Source organism: Mustela nivalis (genome assembly GCF_964662115.1).
Source record: "Mustela nivalis genome assembly, chromosome: 16".
NCBI classification, from domain to species: Eukaryota; Metazoa; Chordata; class Mammalia; order Carnivora; family Mustelidae; genus Mustela; species Mustela nivalis.
Window position 1 is genome coordinate 30,308,033 of NC_139035.1, and position 19,450 is coordinate 30,327,482.

Below are 19,450 nucleotides of genomic sequence, written 5' to 3' on the forward strand. Positions count from 1 at the left end.
CGAAAGCAGACACTTAACAACTGAGCCATCCAGGCGTCCCTGAATTTGTCTTTCATGATGAACTACCTGTCAATAATCTTAACATTAGGACAGGAAGAGGAAAATAAAATTTTAAACAAGATACCACTTAACATTAGCATAAAAAAAATCCAACACATAGGAATAAATCAGATAAAAGATGTGCAAGACCTCTCCAGAGAATCCAGAAACAATAGGAAGAAAAACTGAAGAAAAGGACACCTGGGTGGCTCAGTTCGTAAGCATCTGCCTTCAGCTCAGGTCATGATCCCAGGGTGCTGGGATCAAGCCCCATACCAGGTTCCCTGCTCAGCAGAGAGCCTGCTTCTCTCTCTCTCACTCCCCCTGCTTGTATTCCCTCTCTGGTTATATCTCTCTGTCAAATAAATAAATAAGTAAGTAAAACAAAAAAAGGAAAACTAAAGACCTATGTTAATGAGAAAGCATGCGTGCTCCTAGGCACAAAGATTCAATATTACAAAGATATTTGTTTTCCCCAAATTGATCTATGGATTTTATTCTAGTCAAAAATCTCAGGCATTTTTTGTGGAAATTGACAAGATGACTCCATTTTTTTTTATGAAATGCAAACGGCCAGAAGAGTCATGGCAATGTTGAAGAAAAAAAACACAGCTGAGCAATTTACACTACTAGATGGCAAAACTTTATATAAAGTTACAGCAATTAAGCCAGTATAGTATTAGCAGAAACTTTTGTCACCAAAAGCGTAAAGATACACAAATGGACCAATAGAAAAAAGGGAGGTTAGAAACAGACCATAGATGTACAGGCCTTTAATTTTTGATAGTGACACCACACTGTACAACAAAGAGGATGGAATGGTCTTTTCAAAATGGTGCTGAACCATCTGGATATAAACATGGATAAACAAAATGAGCCTTGACCCCTACCTCACACCAGTTCCAAAACTAAATTTTAGGGTTGCCTGGCTGGCTCAGTAGGAAGGGCATGCAACACTGGGTCTCAGGGTCATGAGTTCAAGCCTCACATTGGGTGTAGAGATTACTTAAACAAATAAACTTAAAAAAAAAAAACTAAATTCTAGGAGGACTGTAGATATATCCTGGAAAGACAAGACACTGAAACTCCCAGACAGTATCTTAGGAGCATATCTTCATGCCCTTGAGGACAGGGAATGACTTCTAAAGTAGGACACAAAAAGCACAAACCATAAAGGGAACAATTGATGAATTGGATTTCATTAAGAACTTCTGCTTATCAAGACACCATTAAGAGAGCGAAAGCAAACCACACAGTGGGAGAAGAAGTTTGCAGTACATGTATCCAACAAAGCACTCATATTCAGAATACATAAAGAACACAAATCAATAAGAAAAAGGAAACAATTTTTAAAAGAGGGAGAAGCAAAAGACTTGAAAAGGCACTGCATAAAACAGAATATCCCAATGCCCCTGCTTAAAAGAATATATTTTATTCCTGAGACAGACAGGAATATATTCTCTAAAAAGAATATATTTTAATCATGATTAACATGATTAATCATCAGAAAAATGCAAATTAAAACTACAGTGAGGTGCCGCTGAGGTCCGGGCAATGTTCTATTTCATGACACGGGTCGTGGGCTCCTAGGAAACAATTCACTGAGTTGTACCTGTAAGGATTTGTGCACTCTTCTCTGTTTATTACACTTTCTTAACAATGTCTCCTAAAAAAAGAGACTTGAGAAATATCAACCAAATTTAATCTGTAGACCTTATTGGATATTGCTGCACACAAGCCAGCTGTTAAAAAAGAATTTGTAAGACTTGGGTCCATTAACTGCGTATTTGATGATTATTAACAATTGTTTGTTTAGTTGAGATGATGGGTTTGCATCAATGTTTGCAACAAGAGTTCTCTTCATTTAGAGATACATACTGAAGTATAAATAACATACTATAAATAAAATAATACCTTGGATTTGTTTCAAAATAGTCCAAAGAGGGAGGAGTTGTAAGTAAATAGTAAGACAAGAACGGAGGAGTTGATGGAGGGCTGGTAGAGCTGGTAGAGCTAGACAGTGAGTACGTGGGGATCGCTGTACAGCTGACCCGTGAACAACATAAGGGTTGAGGACATTGACTCCCCCCATAGTCAAGAATCCATATATAACCTTTAACATCCCTGAAGCTTAACTGCTGATAGCCTGCAGTTCACCAGAAGCCTTACCGATAACATAAATAGTCGATGGACACATATTTTGTATATTATATGGTCTTATGCATTATAATGAAGTAAGCTGGAGAAAAGAAAATACCATTAAGATAATCATCAAGGGGGCACCTGGGTGGCTCAGTGGGTTAAGCCTCTGCCTTCGGCTCAGGTCACGATCTCAGGGTCCTGGGATTGAGCCCCGAGTCAGGCTCTCTGTTCAGCTTCCCCCGCCTCTCTCTCTGCCTGCTTCTCTGCCTACTCGTGATCTCTCTCTGTCAAATAAGTAAGTAAAATCTTTAAAAAAAAAAGAAGAAGAAGAAGAAGAAGAAAATCATCAGGAAGAGAACATACATTTACAGGACTGTGCTCAATTTATCAAAACATCTGCATCTAAGTGGAACTGCACAGTTCAAGGGTCAGCGGTGGTGGTCAACGGTGGTGCTCTACTTCTGTGTGTGTTTAAAATCTTGTATAGTAACACTTTTTTTTTTTTTTAAAGATTTTATTTTTATTTATTTGACAGACAGAGATCACAAGCAGGTAGAGAGGCAGGCAGAGAGAGAGAGAGGAGGAAGCAGGCTCCCTGCTGAGCAGAGAGCCCGATGTGGGACTCGATCCCAGGACCCTGAGATCATGACCTGAGCCGAAGGCAGAGGCTTAACCCTCTGAGCCACCCAGGCACCCAGTAACACTTTTTAAAGCTATAGCAAAGCAAGGTCTTGTGCTCTGGGGCTGTGACTCCTCTCTTCCACCCCTCCTGAACCGAATCAAATATTACATAGTGACAATGGAAATCATCAACATTGTACCCCTAGGCTACCAGGACCTCGAGACCTCAAGAAGTCATCTTGACCACTTCCTCCTCATCAAGCAGAGGATATGAAACAGGAGGACTCATACCACATCTGCGCTGAGCTGCAGAGAAAACAGTGTGCCCCCTCTCAGAGAAGGGGTTAAATAGGCAATATTTATTAGGGCCTCGGATATGAAAGAGCAATCAGTTATCCACACCCTTTGAGGGGGTATGCCAATGGAAGGTCTCTACACGGCCCAGGTGCCCTCCCTGGAAAAGCAGACCCCGAACAGGAGCCCCTGCAGCCTCCCTAAGCTAACCCTTCCTCTCCATCCCTAGATACTGACACTGTGCTGTCCAGCCTCATTCAGTGAAAGGTCTGGGGCTCCCTTAGCCTGCCGACTGGGCTGGAGCGGCTACTGGAGGAATCAACATTCCTGTATAAAACAAGTCTGGCTCGTACTCCAGGATCTTGGACTTATATGAGCTTTCAGTCTAGAAGCCCTCATGAGACAGACAGGAACGGCTGCACACATAACCTGGCTGGGCCTCCTGACCCACTGTGGCACCCAGGAAGCCCTCTGGGGTTGGGGCGGCCTCGTTCACTCACCACCTCTCAGGGAAGCCACTCGATTGAGAAGCACATCTCCAGGTTGCACCTAGCTCACTCTGCTTCCCTTCTGGGCAAAGTGCTACATTTCAACAAGGGCCTCTCAGAGAAATGAACTGGCTCTCTGATTCCTGCTGTGGCTCCTGAAGCCCTCCCTCCAGGCTCACCTGTGAAGGTTTCACAGGCGGGAATAAGGATTCACACCCACTAAAAGGGCAAGGATAAAAAATCAATTTAAAGGACTTCCACCATTTCTTCTTCTGATCCCTAAGAACCTCAACAGTAGGTACTTCTCAGATTAATACCAGGCCTCTCTGAATAGCATAGGGGTCACGCACCCAGCTCTCCCTCCACGTGCCAGCCACATGACCTCTACTGTCCCATGCTTCAGTCTGTCACCTGTGAAATGCAGGTCGGTAACAGTACACACCTCACAAGGTTGTTGAGATTAAATAGTACAGTCTGTGTAGAGCACTTAAAACAATGCCTGGTGTTGGCCCTTAGCCATGACTCTAGGACTACAGAAGCCCCTGCTGAGAAGCTATGCCACTGCCAGAAAGAACAGGGAGGGTGGGCTCTCAGAAACCAAAGGAAGGAAACGGTTTTGCTGAAACTCTGTGGCTAAACCTTTCAAACACACCTATCTCCAGCTGTTAGCATACTTGCCACAGAACAGTGTTTGTCAATAATTTGGGGATAAAGAAAAAAATATTCTAAAAGGTCAGAGGTGTTGCAGGAAAAGTGGACATCCTTATATTTCAGAAATGCATACAGAAAGGCTGCTCCTCTGTATGAGGAGTAAAACCCTATTTGCACTCAAAGGGCCAGCAAGGCCCTGAACTGCCAGTCTTTTTTTTTTTTTTTTAAGACTTTATTTATTTGAGACAGTGAGCACAAGAAGAGTGGGGTGCAGAGGGAGAGGGAGAAGCAGACTCCCCACTGAGTGAGAAGCTGAGGGCTGGATCCCACGACCCTGAGATCACGACCTAAGCCGATATCAAGAGTCAGACATATAACTGACTGAGCCACCCAGGCGCCCCTCAACGGCTAGTCTTGATTTAGCCTAGCACTGCTCCACACATCACAAAAAGCCAAGACCTTCGATTTCGCTCTTTTGTTATTAGTGACTGACATCCACGGGCTCATTCAAGCAAGTTTTTTTTTAATTGAGGCTATTATAATGCTTCATGTTTGCCTACACGTTTAGTATTATTTAATAAAAAGCATGACTTCCAAATAAAACTGAAGAGATCCAAAGAATTAAAATATTAAAATTTTTAAGTCTTGCCATTAGACCATTACTTCTATATGCCCTGTGCATACATTTTGAAAACATATTTTATGTGATGAGAATTTTTCTTAACACTCATAATTGTGTTTTACCATTGACTATTCTTTATGATTATCATTCAGACGAATGAACAGCATATATGAAACTGAGAATGAGGAAGGCTGCCCAAAGGGCCTGTTGTCTACCCTGCAGACTCCAGGGACTATTAATTATTTAGCTACTTTTCAAAGTTAATAAATAGGAATGTCTTTTTGCCCTTTATTCCCCAGATGAATTTAACCAAATGAGGGAGAGGGTGTGTGTGCACAGAGCGAGCAATCTGAGGACACAGGGGTACAGGCAATGAAAAGGAGATATGAAAAATATATATATATATATATTTAATGTCAATTAAATATGCACAACACTGCTTTATGTGGCACATTTTTATTATGACTAAATTCTCATGAATATTTTGATGGTTTTTGAGTGTACTTCAAAAAACATGAGCACTTAAAAAACATCAATACAAAGAAAGAGAGCAAGATTAAAATGACACTTGAAAAAATACTTATAGTTAGAAAATGCAAACACCAAAGTATCAAAGGGAAAAAATAGCCCCCTTCTCACCATTGTCCTACCCCCCCAAAGCTTTATGCTTTTCTATCCTACCAGGAAAATAATGTATGCGTGTAAATTGATTTATTTATGAAAAGGAATCCTATCATGCAGTCTTGTGACATCCATTTTTTTATTTAATAGCATATATGTATATATGTATGTGTATATATATATACATATATATATATATATATATTTTTTTTTTTAAGATTTTATTTATTTGAGAGAGCAAGCACATGCGGGTGGGAGGGGCAGAGGGAGAAGCAGCCTCCCAGCTGAGAAGGGAGTCCAATGCAGGGCTCCATCCCAGGACCCTGGAATCATGACCTGAGCTGAAGACAGATGCCTAACGACTGAGTCACTCCAGCGCCCCCTTAATAATGCATCTTGATGCCATTTCCAGATCAGCACAGGCCCCTGCTGCATTCTTTATGCTCTGACACCCAGTGTTTCAGGGAAGATATTTGCACACGAAGCTCAGCGTCCTATGTGGTGTTTCAGTGTGGCCAGACACCAAAGGGAGAGCAGAAAGCACAAGCCACTCCACGCTATCCCAGGTGCATGGCTGGAAAAGGACCATCTAGTTCCCTTGGCTCACTTCAGTTCCTTCAGAAAATCTCCGGAGACACCACCTTGAAAAAAGGGCTGCTTGCAGCCAAGGAAGGCAGACACTGCTCTCTGTTCATGTCTGAGAGGAAGGTTCCTGTGGCAAAACAGGAGTCCTGCCCTTGCACTTAGATCTGCCTACTGTCACCCCCTCCACTGCCAGGCGTGTCCTGAAGGCTGGTAGAAGGAACGGAAGGTTTGGAGATGGAGAGCAGGCGTGGGCAATGGAGACATGTGTGGGACACGAGGCCGGTAGACTGCCAGGTTATTCCGCAGGTACTAGAAGCTCCCCGCTCACGAAGACCAACAGGAAGCATGGCATTCATGGCTGCCGGCCCCAGGGGGTGCACAAGAACACAGTCCTGTGGCTGACTCAGGGTTAAATAAATGACCACGGAGCCCACGGCTCAGAAATATGAACAGTACAGCCATCTTACATTTAGCTGCCTTAAATCCTTTTGGAAATGATGGAGGGGTTAAACTCTATTTTGACATCTTTCGACGGAGCATTTTTCCAAATATCTGTTCTATTTGTTCTTTCATTGGACCCCCACACCAACTCAGCAAGAAGGCTGGTGTCACCTTCTGCACCTACAGGATGGGATGTGTGCAGGGAAACGACTCACCCCTGGTCAGCGGGCCAAGTGTTCGAACTCCGAGCACTGCTCTTTCCTGCATTCTCTTTGTCCAGCCCCACGCGAACCCCCAGACCCCCAGCAAGCTAGTCAAGCTCAGAACCTTCAACAAAGAGCCACGACAGAAGCTAGAGAGTGAAAACATGCCCTCCCCAAGAATACCTGAGATCATGAAAACTACCTTTTCCTAAACAAAACTTTAATGAATTGAGTAATATTGATGTTGATAATTACCAGGCTGAGAAACCAAACTCACACCGCAACACAACAATAGTCTTTACTAGTTTTACAGAAACCTCTGTGTAAGGGGAACTAGGCTGACTCAGTCAGTGGAGCCTGCAACTCTTGGTCGTGGGGTTGTGAGTTCAAGCCCCATGGTGAGTGTACAGATCACTTAAAAATTTTAAGAATCTTAAAAAAAAAAAAAAAAGACATTTCTGGAGCACCTGGCTGGCTCAGTTGGTTAAGTGTCTGCCTTCAGCTCAGGTCATGATCTCAGAGTCCTGGGATTGAGCCTTGGGTCTGGGCTCCTCAGCAAAAAGTCTGCTTCTCCCTCTCCTCCCATCTTCCACCAACCCCGGCCCCCTGCCCCACCATCATGTGTTCTCTCTCAAATAATTTTTTTAAAAAGAGACTTGTGAAAATGTGGTTACACGTTTTATTATAAACACACATACCACCTCAGCTTTTTTTAATCTAGTAGTTCTTTAATTTTTCCAGTTAGACACTGCCTTGGACAGTACTAGTAATCTGCATTTCAGTATCTAACACTTAGGTCTTGTCTTTTTGTCAGTCAGGGCTGTCCTAAGTGAGTATTTTCTAAACTTTTTTGAGGATGTCCTACAGAAGAAATATATTTCGTTCTGTGAAGCATGTATGTCATTGAAACAAAACTTTCACAAAATCATAATTACCTTTCCTGTGTTTTGCTTAGATATTTCCTATGCTTTTATACCTTTGGGGACAGAAATCAAGAGAGGCTCCTCTCTGCTGACTTGAAGAAGGGGTCTTAGTAAATTAGCAAAGATTACGAACAGCCTTCAGAACTGAAGGCCTTCGTAAGCCATACTCACACTGAGGGCCAAGAGGCTGGAAGTCAGGCAAGGCTCCCATGGTGAGGCCCTAAAACGAGCCTGATCTTGAAAGCTGAGCTGGAATCAGAAGGGTAGAGACTCAGAAGTTGAAATGAATCCAGCACATATGGGGGACACTCACAAGGGGTTCATAAAGGGAGTGGTAAGGGATAAAGTCAAAAAGAAAGCCTGAGCAATGTGTCCTTACTCTGTTCGGACCTCAGTTCCATCCTTCAGTCCTGGATGTTTCTGTTTTCAGAAATTCTCTTGGCTTTATTTTCTGGATCCACTTGTCAATTTTCCCACTTTTCCTCCCACTCCTTATGGCTTCCCATCAAGCCACAGGGATTCAGGAGAAGTTGATGACTGACAGCTCATGTGCTGTGTAGATTATAAATCTGGTTTTGCTCAAGTACTGAGCATATTTTAATAATAACCAAAATATTTCAGTTTGGATAGGAATGGATACCTTATCAGGCAGACTGAAACAACACGGTACTTGTCCTTTAGGAAGGAGCAGTTAAAACCTTGATGTGGATTATGGATTGGCCTACAGAAAAACAATCAGGCAAAAATCAAGAGTAAGGGGAAGATTAATGGGCATTTCACTTTACACAAAGAAAACATGGATGTTTCAATAAGGGAAGCTCAATTTTCTCCTGGATCCCAGAATCCACACCATATTTATAAATCTTCAATCTAGTTATTACTTGATTTTAATGGGCTTGTTAGACTAGCCGGAAACGTGGTTTTTACTATTTTCTACAGAGAAAATATTTTCCAATGTATCAAACTCAACGAGATTTTATTTTTTTTTTTAAAGATTTTATTTATTTATTTGTCAGAGACAGTGAGCACAGGCAGACAGAGTGGCAGGCAGAGGCAGAGGGAGAAGTAGGCTCCCTGCTGAGCAGGGAGCCCGATGTGGGACTTGATCCCAGGATGCTGGGATCATGACCTGAGCAGAAGGCAGCCGCTTAACCAACTGAGCCACCCAGGCATCCCCTCAACAAGCTTTTAAAATACAATCCATTTTTACATTGGAGCTATCCATGCAGCAGTTCCTTTACAACTGTATATAAAAATTTTTTTTGTAAAATTGAGTTAATGTATAAAATACTGCTTTATGCCAGGATAAAGATGTTAGTATTTCCTAAAATTTTAAAAAAAAAAAAAAAAAAAAGGAAGAAAAGAAAGCAAGCCTGAGGTCAGTCTGCAGAGAGCATGACAGACTGGATTTCATCCTGGAGGTAATAACGCTCTGACAGTCTCCGATTGTGCAAAGAGCTATTCCATAATTGTGCATCTGCATGCGGACTTGAAGCTGGCTCTAAAAACACCCGGAGCTCAGTCACCAGGTTCTCCTGCTCTATTTCAGCAAGGAGAGAAATGTGTGCACACAGGTGTCATAAACTCAGAATTCTAACAAGAGTCTGGATCACACAAAAAAATAGAAAAGCTGGGACATACATAGTAAGTTTAGACAGCAACTGAGCCATTTCTGTTTCTTTTCATCCTTTTACTTCTGTTAATGAAGTGTTGGCCTTATCTGCAGCAACCACTAAGTAATTATTTCCTTTACGAAAACTATACACTTTATTGAGAAGTGTGTCCTCAATACTGTTAGGAGCCTATCCAATAAATAACTTTCCAAAAATTTTGTATCAGCAGTAACACTTTTAATAATAAGGTTGTAAAGCACGCAGACACACAGGAACCTCTGAAGGTGTCCAGCATCCAGTAATTCAGGCTCTGCTGGACACAATGACAGTGTCCTCTGATCCTCACCTAGCACTCTGTTGGTCTCAGGAGAATAAAAACATCCAGCGTGAGTCATCTTGCAATTACACCGCCACCTGGAAGCATATTTAAGAGATGAGAACTACAAAGGTGTACGCTCCTGCATCAGACTTCCTCTCCTCTCTTCCAGTCTGAGGATCAATAGAGCTCAGGATTCTTTCACTAATTTCTCATAAGCATCATTTTTTTAATCATTTTTCTAAATTTAAAGGGACTGTCTCCTAAGGCCTTCCTAAAGTTGCCTTGAGTTATTAACACTGCAAATTTCAGAACTAGAAGGCGCATCTGTTCAATTTACGTTTTTTTCCCCACACAAAACTACTTCAAAGGAAGATTTATTTTAATTTCAGAGAAAATGTTTGTACACAGGTATACATGCCACCAGCCACACATACCCCATCGTCTGGGGTAATGCAGACCCTTCACCCATGGTCAGGGTTCAGCCCAGTCTTTGTGGCTCATTTCTGCATGCACACAAACGGGCACGTCACAGTAACACGGAACCATCACGTTTCACCTACAACTGTCAAGACGGGATCTCAAGCCGAGTCCAAACCCTACTCGGGATGCACGTTCGGTGGAGGTGGCTGGAAGGGAAAGGGGTTGCCCCCGGGCAGGTGCCCAAGACGAGGTGTCCGCGCCCATCCCGCTCTCCCGCAGTAGCCCACCTCCCCTGGCCGCGCGGCGCGGGCTCCCGTCTGCCCACCTCCCCAGACCTGGGGGGCGGGCGGGCGGCCCGGCCGCGACGGCAGGGCGCCGCTCAGAAATTCGGGTTTCTCCAAACTAAGACAAGGAGGCTAGTCACCCCGATTTTGGTCCAGGTGACCTCTGGGTGAGCCGCCGGGGCTGCCCGCCCTGTGCCTCGAAGACCCACCGCCCCCGACACTCCGGCCCCGACCCCCTCAGCCGCAACCGAGACCCCGACCGGGCGCGCTCGGACCCCGACCTCCGCAGACTCCGGCCTCCCTGACCCCCAGCCCCGACGACCCCGACTTCGGCCCGCGCCGACCCCCAGACTCCCGCCCCAACCCCGGCCACGTACCCCTCGACCCGACCTGGCCCGCGTCCGCCCCGAATCCCCACTCCCGGGCCCCGACGCCCTCGACCCCGGATCCCGCGGACTCCCGCCGCGACCCCGGCCCGCGCCAACCCGAGCCGGGCCCGAGGCGGCCGCACTTACTCCTGACAGGGCGGCCGTCGGGGAGGCCGGGGTCCGGGGTCTGGGGGACAGGGTCGGGGCCAGGGCCGAGGTCGGGATCGCGGGTCCGGGTTGGGGCCGCCCGCTGCCCGCCGCCCGCCCCGAGGCCCCGCCGCCGCGCGCACGTGCCTCCTGACAGGCCCCCCATAGGTTCCATACCTGCCACCGGAAGTGAGTGAGGAGGGCAGTATAGGCATTTCCTGTGACGCGAGCGCCTGGACTCCATTAGGCAGCAGCTGGGGGAAGAATCAACACACCAGGGAGCGGAGCGCAGCCACCGAGCGCCGAGGCGGCCGCTGCCTCCGCCGCCGCCCGCCGCCGCCGCCGCCAGCGCCGGGGCTCAGCCCCGCGGCGGGCCCCGCGCCCCCGCCGCCGCCCGCGGGGCCCCGCCGCGCCCCCCGCCGCGCTCCGAGCCGCCCGGGGGGGGGGGGGAGGAAAGGCCCGGACCCTCCTGCTCCCCCTCCTCCTCTCCCTCCTCCCGCCCCGGCCCCGACCCCTCCCGCCCCCGGCCCTCTCGCCCCGACCCTCCCCCGGTCCCCGCCTCGCCCCGCCGGCTTCCCACCACGGCCTCTCTCGGCGAGGAAACTCTGGCCTCCGCTTCCTCCTCCTCCGACTCGGACGCCGGCGGAGCCTCCCCGCCCCCGCGGAAGAAACCCCGAGCCTCGGCGGCGGAGGGAGCAGGAGAGCCCGGGGCTTCGGCAGGCAGAGCAGGCCTCTCCCCTCCGTCCTCGTCGTCCTCGTCCTCGTCGTCGTCGTCGTCCTCCTCCTCCTCCTCCTCCGTGGTGGTGGTGGTGGGACTGCCCCCGGCCGCTGCCCCCGCCGCCGCCCCCCACCGAAGTAGCGGCCACAGCCTGGTCAGCGGCAGCATCATGCAGGCCAACGGGGCAGGAGGAGGAGGAGGAGGCGGCGGCGGCGGCAGCGGAGGGGGCGGCGGGGGCCAGGGACAGACCCAGGAGCTGGCCTGCCTGTCGGCCCAGAACGGGGAGTCGTCCCCCTCGTCGTCGTCGTCCGCGGGGGACCTGGCCCACGCCAACGGGCTGCTGCCTTCCGCCCCCTCCGCCGCCAGCAACAATAGCAACAGCCTGAATGTCAATAACGGGGTCCCCGGCGGGGCCGCCACTGCCGCCGCCTCGGCCGCCGCCGCCGCTGCCTCCTCGGCCACCCCAGAGCTGGGCAGCAGCCTCAAGAAGAAGAAGCGGCTCTCCCAGTCCGACGAGGATGTCATTAGGCTAATAGGACAGCACTTGAATGGCTTAGGGCTCAAGTAAGTGTCCTTTCCAGGCGGCTGGTGTGGACGGACCGAGGGCCAGAGGCCGCGTGGGGGAGGGGGGCCGGACGGAGCTCGGCCCGGGAGAGCGTTCGTGCTGCGGGCCCGGGGAGGACGGGGAAGAGCAGCTGACTTGCAGGGCTTAGAGGGGAGACGGAGACAGGCGGCGGCGGGCTCGGGGAGGGGGACAGGAAGCGCGAACATTGCCCCCTGCCCGAACACCTTCGGAGCTGAATTGTCTGTCAATAAAGACAGATGCGGGAGTGTGTCTTCGCGTGGTGGGGGAGGGGTGCGTTCGAGCTGCAGGAAATAATGAACCTTGGAGGATTTGTTTTTCAAGTATATCTCAGAGGCATCTTTGTGGGACACCTCCCCACCCCCAACTATGACAGACAACCCAAGCCAACTACCAATCAGGAAAGACAATCGCCTACAAGTGTTCATGGGAACTGAGAGGCTGGGAGAATTTGGAAGGAGGTTGTGGAATAAATCTGATGGGATCGACCGAGTGAAATGCCCTGTTGATGTCATTTAAAGGCTCTTGTGTATGTGCGAGAGGCCTACCACTAACCGGTCTGAAATCCCTCTTGAATTCCAAGAGAGTGCCTGTGAGAAAGAGAACTCTGATCTGGGGAATCGTTTATTTTCAAATACAAGATCGGTGGCCTTGTGCACCTAAAATAGGGTGAACCCACCAATCCGTATGCACAAAGGAAAAGCGAGGGGGTGGTGGAAGGTAGGACCAGGGTGGGGAGTGCCCTGGAGTCCTGATGGTGGGGTGAAGCCTAGCCAGAGGAAGACCAAAGGGGGAAACATGCAGCAGTTCCTTTCCTAGCTTCAAATCCTAGGCCAAAAGCAGCTCTTAGGGCTAGCCTAGGTGTAGTTTTGGATTTACAGATTTGTTCTCCCCTGAAGGGGAAGTGAGGGGAGCACTTTTTAAAAGTGACCCAAGTATTTTGATTCTCTGGCACACTGTGGCACTGTTTAGCTGAAAAATAAACAGAGATGAATGAGAAAGCATTGAAACATAAACACAAATAGGGAAAATTGGTGAAGATTTTAGGTATCAGAATATCTGATGAGACAAACTGCATTTGGTAGATTTTTTTCAGCTCTCAAAGAGGAATAGGTCTTTGAAAGATTTCACTTTGTTCCCTACGGAGAAGGATTAGTATGAAAACAGATTTTGTAAATGCTAACAGAACATGTTATTGAGACAAGAAGCAAGCTGACAGCAGCAGGAGGAAATAACTCGTGACTGTTTGGAACCTACACCATAGTAAATTTGCTATTTTTAGTATAGAGAGAAAGAGAGTGATTTTTGATGCCGAATTTATTTTAATTTTGAAGATTGACCTAGTAGAATCTCTGTGCAAACATCATGTCTGGATGTGAGGCCCATCCCTGACCCAGGTCCTCTCTCTTGCCTTGTCTGGAGCTAACAGTTTCTATCTTTTGAACTGTTGTAACTTGGTTAGTAGGGAAAGCCTGGTTTTTATTTATTTAACCACTTGGTTACAACGTGTTCTTGGAGATTTTATACCTCACTAAACTTCTGAGGCGTTAAATGGTAAAAATTGGAAGACTTATTTTGAAACTGGTTTCAAGAAGGCTTTTAACCTGACTAGATAAAACTCCATGGTGGCCGTTTCAAAATGCAAGTTTGTTGAGCCAAGCACAGTTTAAAAAAAAATGATTTCTTTTTTCTCCATCATGAGGTTAGCTTGAAAACTTTTGCAACTGTTTTTATGGACATGAGTTGATTTAGAAGAGTGAATCCTACAAGTTGGCCAGGTCTTTTTTACACTGTATCTCTCCTGCAGCCAGACTGTTGATCTCCTCATGCAAGAGTCAGGATGTCGTTTAGAACATCCTTCTGCCACCAAATTCCGAAATCATGTCATGGAAGGAGACTGGGAGAAGGTAAAGTAGGGCATATAGAGCTGTGTGCTGCTAAAATTATATATTGGAATGTGCATTTTGTGACATTTTTGTTTTTCTTTTATGCCAATTTTTGCAGGCAGAAAATGACCTGAATGAACTAAAGCCTTTAGTGCATTCTCCTCATGCTATTGTGGTAAGAGGCGCACTTGAAATCTCTCAAACGTTGTTGGGAATAATTGTGGTAAATACACTTTTGTTCTTAGTTTCACATTCATGCTTATTTTTATAGGTTATTGATAATCCTAGGTTTCTGTCTCTTATAAGAGATAAGGCCTAAAAATAGTTAAAGTTCATGTAATTAAGTTTGTAAACCAAGATGAGTGTTGATGTTTTAAAATTTTGAGTTTTATCTTTTTAAAACATGTTTAGTAAATGTGTCATTTGAACCTATTTCATAAATTAAGCTTCTAAAAATTAATTGGAAGATCTTCATGCTTTCAGTGCTGTTAATAGCAGTTTTATATTTGCGGAATCAAAGCTAAATTATACTTTCACATTATTTATACTGAATGTGCTGGCAGAGGAAATGTATTTGGATGTGTATGTATCCTATAGCCTTAAGTAGCTGGTGCATGATTTGTCTTTTTGTTGCTGTTGTTTCTTTTAATCTTTGGTAATTAAGTTAATTCAAAGCAGCTCCTTTGGTGTGCTCACCATTTTCCACTCTTGCATTCCAGTTGTGTGCATTGACAATGTCCAAGTGTGTACATTGTGGATGATGCTGGTAGAGGGTTTGTGTGCAGATTTGACCATTGGGCTATACTCACAGGCCTTATTTCCCCGACAAGATCAGTTCAGTAGTCCAGCCTATTAGCCTCTTTCATAAATCTTACTGAATCTTTTCTACTGGTAGGCTTTAATTCTTCTATAGATGTCAGTGAGGGAAAGGAGAAGGATAAGTTTTTCTAAGTGCCTACGATTGGAAACCATGAAGAATCAGCTGCTGGCTGCTGGCCTTTTAACTTCTAGCTGATTCATTTGTTGTCAGAAGCAGTTTCCTGTCTGGTGGGGGAGGGAAAGGAGGCCAATAGGAAGTCAAGTAGGGAAACCAGCTGTTTGTTAAATATTAGTAAATGACTACTGTTACCTTTTGATTTTTTTTTTTAATTGGGTCAAACATTAATCTTGCTGCCTTTGTAAACCTAATAGAGCCTCTTGTTTTTGTTTTTTGGCCTTTTTTTGTTGGGGGGGGGGAATCTTAATTACAAAAGTTTTAAAATTCATAATATAATTTTATACCATAATGTATACTTCTAGAGAATGGACCGGAGGCAAACAAGTATGAACATATAAACTAAAATTTTTACTTACTGTGGAATCAGGTGATTGATAATAAATTAACTCATGGAATGACCAGTTCCATGTGAATATTAAAAAATGAAAACACAGGGTGCCTGGGTGGCTCAGTGGGTTAAGCCGCTGCCTTCGGCTCAGGTCATGATCTCAGGGTCCTGGGATCGAGTCCCGCATCAGGCTCTCTGCTCAGCAGGGAGCCTGCTTCCTCCTCTCTCTCTCTGCCTGCCTCTCTGCCTACTTGTAATCTCTCTCTGTCAAATAAATAAATAAATCTTTAAAAAAAAAAAAAATGAAAACACAGAAGTTAAAATAAACACCTACATTTAGAAGGATTATACATTTCTCAGCAACTTAAATTTTTCCCAATCAGTGTGTTTGGGGTTTAAAAAAAAAAAGGAATCTAAGTGGATTTTAATTGGGCAGTTTCTCATAAATTACTAGCTCTGATGGAATGGAAGGTGACCCAAAAATAAAGACAGAAACTAAGTGTGTGAGTTTTGGAAGAATTGTTTACCTTTTTTAAAGCTTCACTTCAAATTGTGTTTGTAATTTAGTAGTAAAAATTTAAATAGGGTCACTTCCTATTTTTTCTTACTTGTTTATAGAAATGTAGGGCTACTGTGTTGGTTTTAGATTATGACTATCTCACCTGAAACCTTCATTAGAAGTAACATGTAAACTCAGGAAAGGCAGTTTGTAGATGATGAGGAAGAGTCCTTTCTTTTTACAGCCTGTTCAGTCTATAGAACATTCCAGCATCTGATAAAATGAAGGTTAATCTCTGGCTAAGCCTCATACCATCAAACTGTTCAGGTATTTGTACAAAGAAAGGGGTTCCAGGTTTAAGATTCAGTTCAGCATTTTTTTAACCCTTCTAATTTGTGTTCAGATTTACTCCTTTCTCCGACTCTATCTCCAGAAAAGAACCCAATCCCAGGGTAACTGTAATAATACCATAGAAGTCAAATATTTGGGACTTTTTTTTTTTAGCATAATTATTTTAATTGTATGCCCAGACACATTTGATGACTTAATCAAGTCTACAATTATATTTTCCTTTTTAAGCCTGAACATTTTTATTGACCCAATCCACTCTCTGATCTCCCCCCCTACCCCCCATATTTCTTAATGATATCCAGTCAGATGGTACCAGCAATAGCAGAATTTGCTCTGGATTTTCTGGAAAGTGAGCTCCTGAATCAACATTTTTCAGTTTGGGTTCAGATGTGCTTCACCATGTCAGGGGAGTTTGGATGGGTAGTGGAGGCCAGTAATATGGGAAACTCCTCTATCTAAAATCCATAATTATCTTTTAGTATAATAGAAATGTGCTTTTAAAAAGTGTTCAAATACTAATTTCATACAGAAATGAACTACTGTTTTTTTAAAGTTAAATAGGGCTTTGAAAGCCATAGTTTAAATATAATTCATTTCCCCTTTCCTCTGAGTCATGGTTTAATTGATACAACTTGGTTATAACCCTTATTGCAGAGTTAGTCAGAACCACTCCTGAGTTAGCTGGAAGGCCCCCCATATAGTCCGTACAGCCTTGGACTTTTCCTTCGAATAGGTCAGGACACTTCAGTGGGAGGATAGGGTACAGCGGTCCCAATATTGGGTAGGATCAGGGGCGGCGCGACAGCAGCAGGACCTACCACGTGGAGCTGTCTTTCATGGTGCAGCTGGATAGTAATAGACAGACAGACACCCTGGGCCGAAAGATGCTAGGAGATGATCAGAGAACAGAAGTGCTCTCGCAGAGGTCTCATTGGGAGCTGGGGGCAGCTATAAAGGGCAGTTTGTTTTCTCAGCCTCTTTCTTCTTTTCTTCATTTTGGAAACTTGAAGTCTTTTTTTTTTTTTTTTTTTTTTTTAAGATTTTATTTATTTGACAGACGGAGATCACAGGTAGGCAGAGAGAGAGAGGAGAAAGCAGGCTCCCCATGGAGCAGAGAGCTCGGTGCGGGATTCGATTCCAGGACCCTAGGATCACAACCTGAGCGGAAGGCAGGGGCTTTAACCCACTGAGCCACCCAGGTGCCGCCCAACTTGTGGTCTTTAAAAAAAAAAAGGGTGGGGTCATTAAGCTCTGTCCCCAACCTCAACAAACTTCAGTTTTGCCTGATTTTTTAAAACTTTATTGACATCATTTGTGAAAGGTGTTTATTTTCTTGAAATTATGTTCACATTTTGGGAAGTAAAATGCAGTTTTACTCTCCATTCGTACCATATGTGTCAAATACAAACTGAACTGATTTTTAGGAGAATAAGCATTTTATCTTTCAACCAAATCTCTAGCTGTGCTTGGCCAGCAACCTCTCAGCTGCTGTGCACACTACCAGGATTCCATACCTGTGTGAGGTTATTCTTTGTCTTAATCTGGAAAAAATGACTCCTAGAAAAATGTCTGCACACCGTCTTTATAGTGTGCCCTGTGTGTCCAGAAATGCGTTTTGAGTCGGCTCCCCTCACAATTTCCTTTGGCCTGCCCCCGCCCTGCCCTGTAGAAAGACAGGAGCATGTTCCAGCAGGATCTTGGTGGGGAAATAAGGGGGAAATAGCACTTGGGGCACTGTCCCTACACACACTGGAATGGGGGCTGTACCTAGGACCTCACGGTTGACACCCCCAAGAATAAATAATGAAAATAATTTTCTCCAGATTTCTGATTGCTAAGAAAATTGAGTGGAGAAACCAAGTACACATACTGGCCAGTTCTGTGTGGCATTTAAATGAAAAAATAGTGCAGCTAAACATGATTCTCAGGTTTGAATCAGAAATACTATGTGAAATGAAAATGTGACCGTGTCAGTAGAGGGAAATCTATAAACTCTGCCTTTCATAAAGAGTATGGGTTGTTTTCGGGTGATAAAATGGGGAAGATATCCAGAAGAACTTCAGATGTAAAATCCTTTGATTCTTAAATTGTTTTTACTTAGTCTTTGGGTTTTGTCACCTGATGGACATCAGAGTATTTTTTTCTTTGACATAATACAGGTTAACTTTGGGCCCCACATGCAGCAACACACTTTTCAGTGCATCTTGATAATAACCGATCTGTTCCTGAAGCGTTCATTAGTCTATCTAACTTGATGTGTAAAATTTGGTAAAGGTAGTTTTTTCTAGAGTTATAGGAGCTCATCTGATAGTTTGAAATTTTTTCTGTTCTTTAGTTACAGATTTAAGTTTAGATTACCACCAAACATATGCAGTGCATCTTAGAAAAGAAGTGTTTAAATGTCGGCCTGCCTTAACTGACGGGGTTTGTTTTGTTTACTTTCCCTAGAAACCATTTTTAGAGGCTTGTAGGTAGGCCTTTGTTCTAAATACTCCCAACTAGAAAATCTTGCAGAGAAGTTCATGGTACTCTGAAAAAATGGTCATTTCTCCACACCATTTTGGAACAATATATGTATACTTCATGTTTTACTGAGGAAGAAAAAGCTCTTGTTTGGTGTTTTCTTTTAAGTAGGTTCAAAATCTTGACCACTGTATGCCTTGGGGTCTCTAAATATGGCTGACATTTTCCATCCACTGACATCCGTACCTGCATTGTCGGCTTGCTCCAGAGCCGAAGGTAGCAGATCAGATGAAAGAGTCCCTCCGAGCAGTGGTCTTCTATTATAGAAAAGTTTCAGCTTGATAGTCATAAGTATTTCTCCTCACAGAAAAGCTGCTAAGATCATGATGATCACTTTCCAGTTAAAAGTATCATAATAGAGTAAAGGGACATTAAAGAGTATTAGAGCCAAACACATTTCAGGGAAAAACTCAGTGCGAAAGTGCTTCACCACAAGCTAGAAACAGTTTGTCCTTTTGGGAGAAACGAGTTGGTCATTTTTGCCTGTGTCCTGTAGTTAAATGCCTCAGCGAGCAGGCTATGAACAGAACACACAGAGGAATACTCCTTTTGCAAACTTTAGAGTTCAGCCTTCTGTCATAGACCTCCTAGCAAGGGCAAGGCCATTAGACTCACGCTGGCCCACTCTGTGCATGGACCTCTAGGCCTTTTGCTGGACAGCTCTTCTTCCAAAAGGCACTCCTGATGCTTCGTGACCTCTTCCCCAAGCCTCTAGTTCTGCTTGGCAGTCGGCTTGCTCCTTCTGACACATTGCAGGTTTTAAGTAATCGTACTCCATTAACCA

General features: G+C 44.9%; 1 protein-coding gene and 1 long non-coding RNA gene across 14 annotated transcripts in view; one reads left to right on the top strand and one right to left on the bottom strand.

The window, feature by feature from the left end:
• The window catches only part of LOC309850513, an 86,550-nt gene extending 75,421 nt beyond the window's left edge, over window positions 1-11,129 (bottom strand). For 3 of the 9 annotated variants that reach the window (XR_014304287.1, XR_014304294.1, XR_014304295.1), the window contains exons 1-2: window positions 9,590-10,950; window positions 7,802-7,879 (exon numbers count right to left, since the gene is read on the bottom strand). This is a non-coding gene — a long non-coding RNA (uncharacterized lncRNA). The other 6 variants (XR_014304289.1, XR_014304290.1, XR_014304292.1 and 3 more) reach the window with 5 other exon arrangements.
• WDR26 (WD repeat domain 26) overlaps window positions 11,118-19,450 on the top strand; it is a 44,734-nt gene continuing 36,401 nt past the window's right edge. For 3 of the 5 annotated variants that reach the window (XM_082704510.1, XM_082704513.1, XM_082704512.1), the window contains exons 1-3: window positions 11,118-12,063; window positions 13,890-13,989; window positions 14,087-14,191. In XM_082704510.1, the coding sequence (XP_082560636.1) occupies window positions 11,669-12,063; window positions 13,890-13,989; window positions 14,087-14,191 (600 nt within the window). In that variant the 5' untranslated portion in view covers window positions 11,118-11,668. The remainder of the gene's footprint in view (window positions 12,064-13,889; window positions 13,990-14,086; window positions 14,192-19,450) is intronic. The other 2 variants (XM_082704511.1, XM_082704514.1) reach the window with 1 other exon arrangement.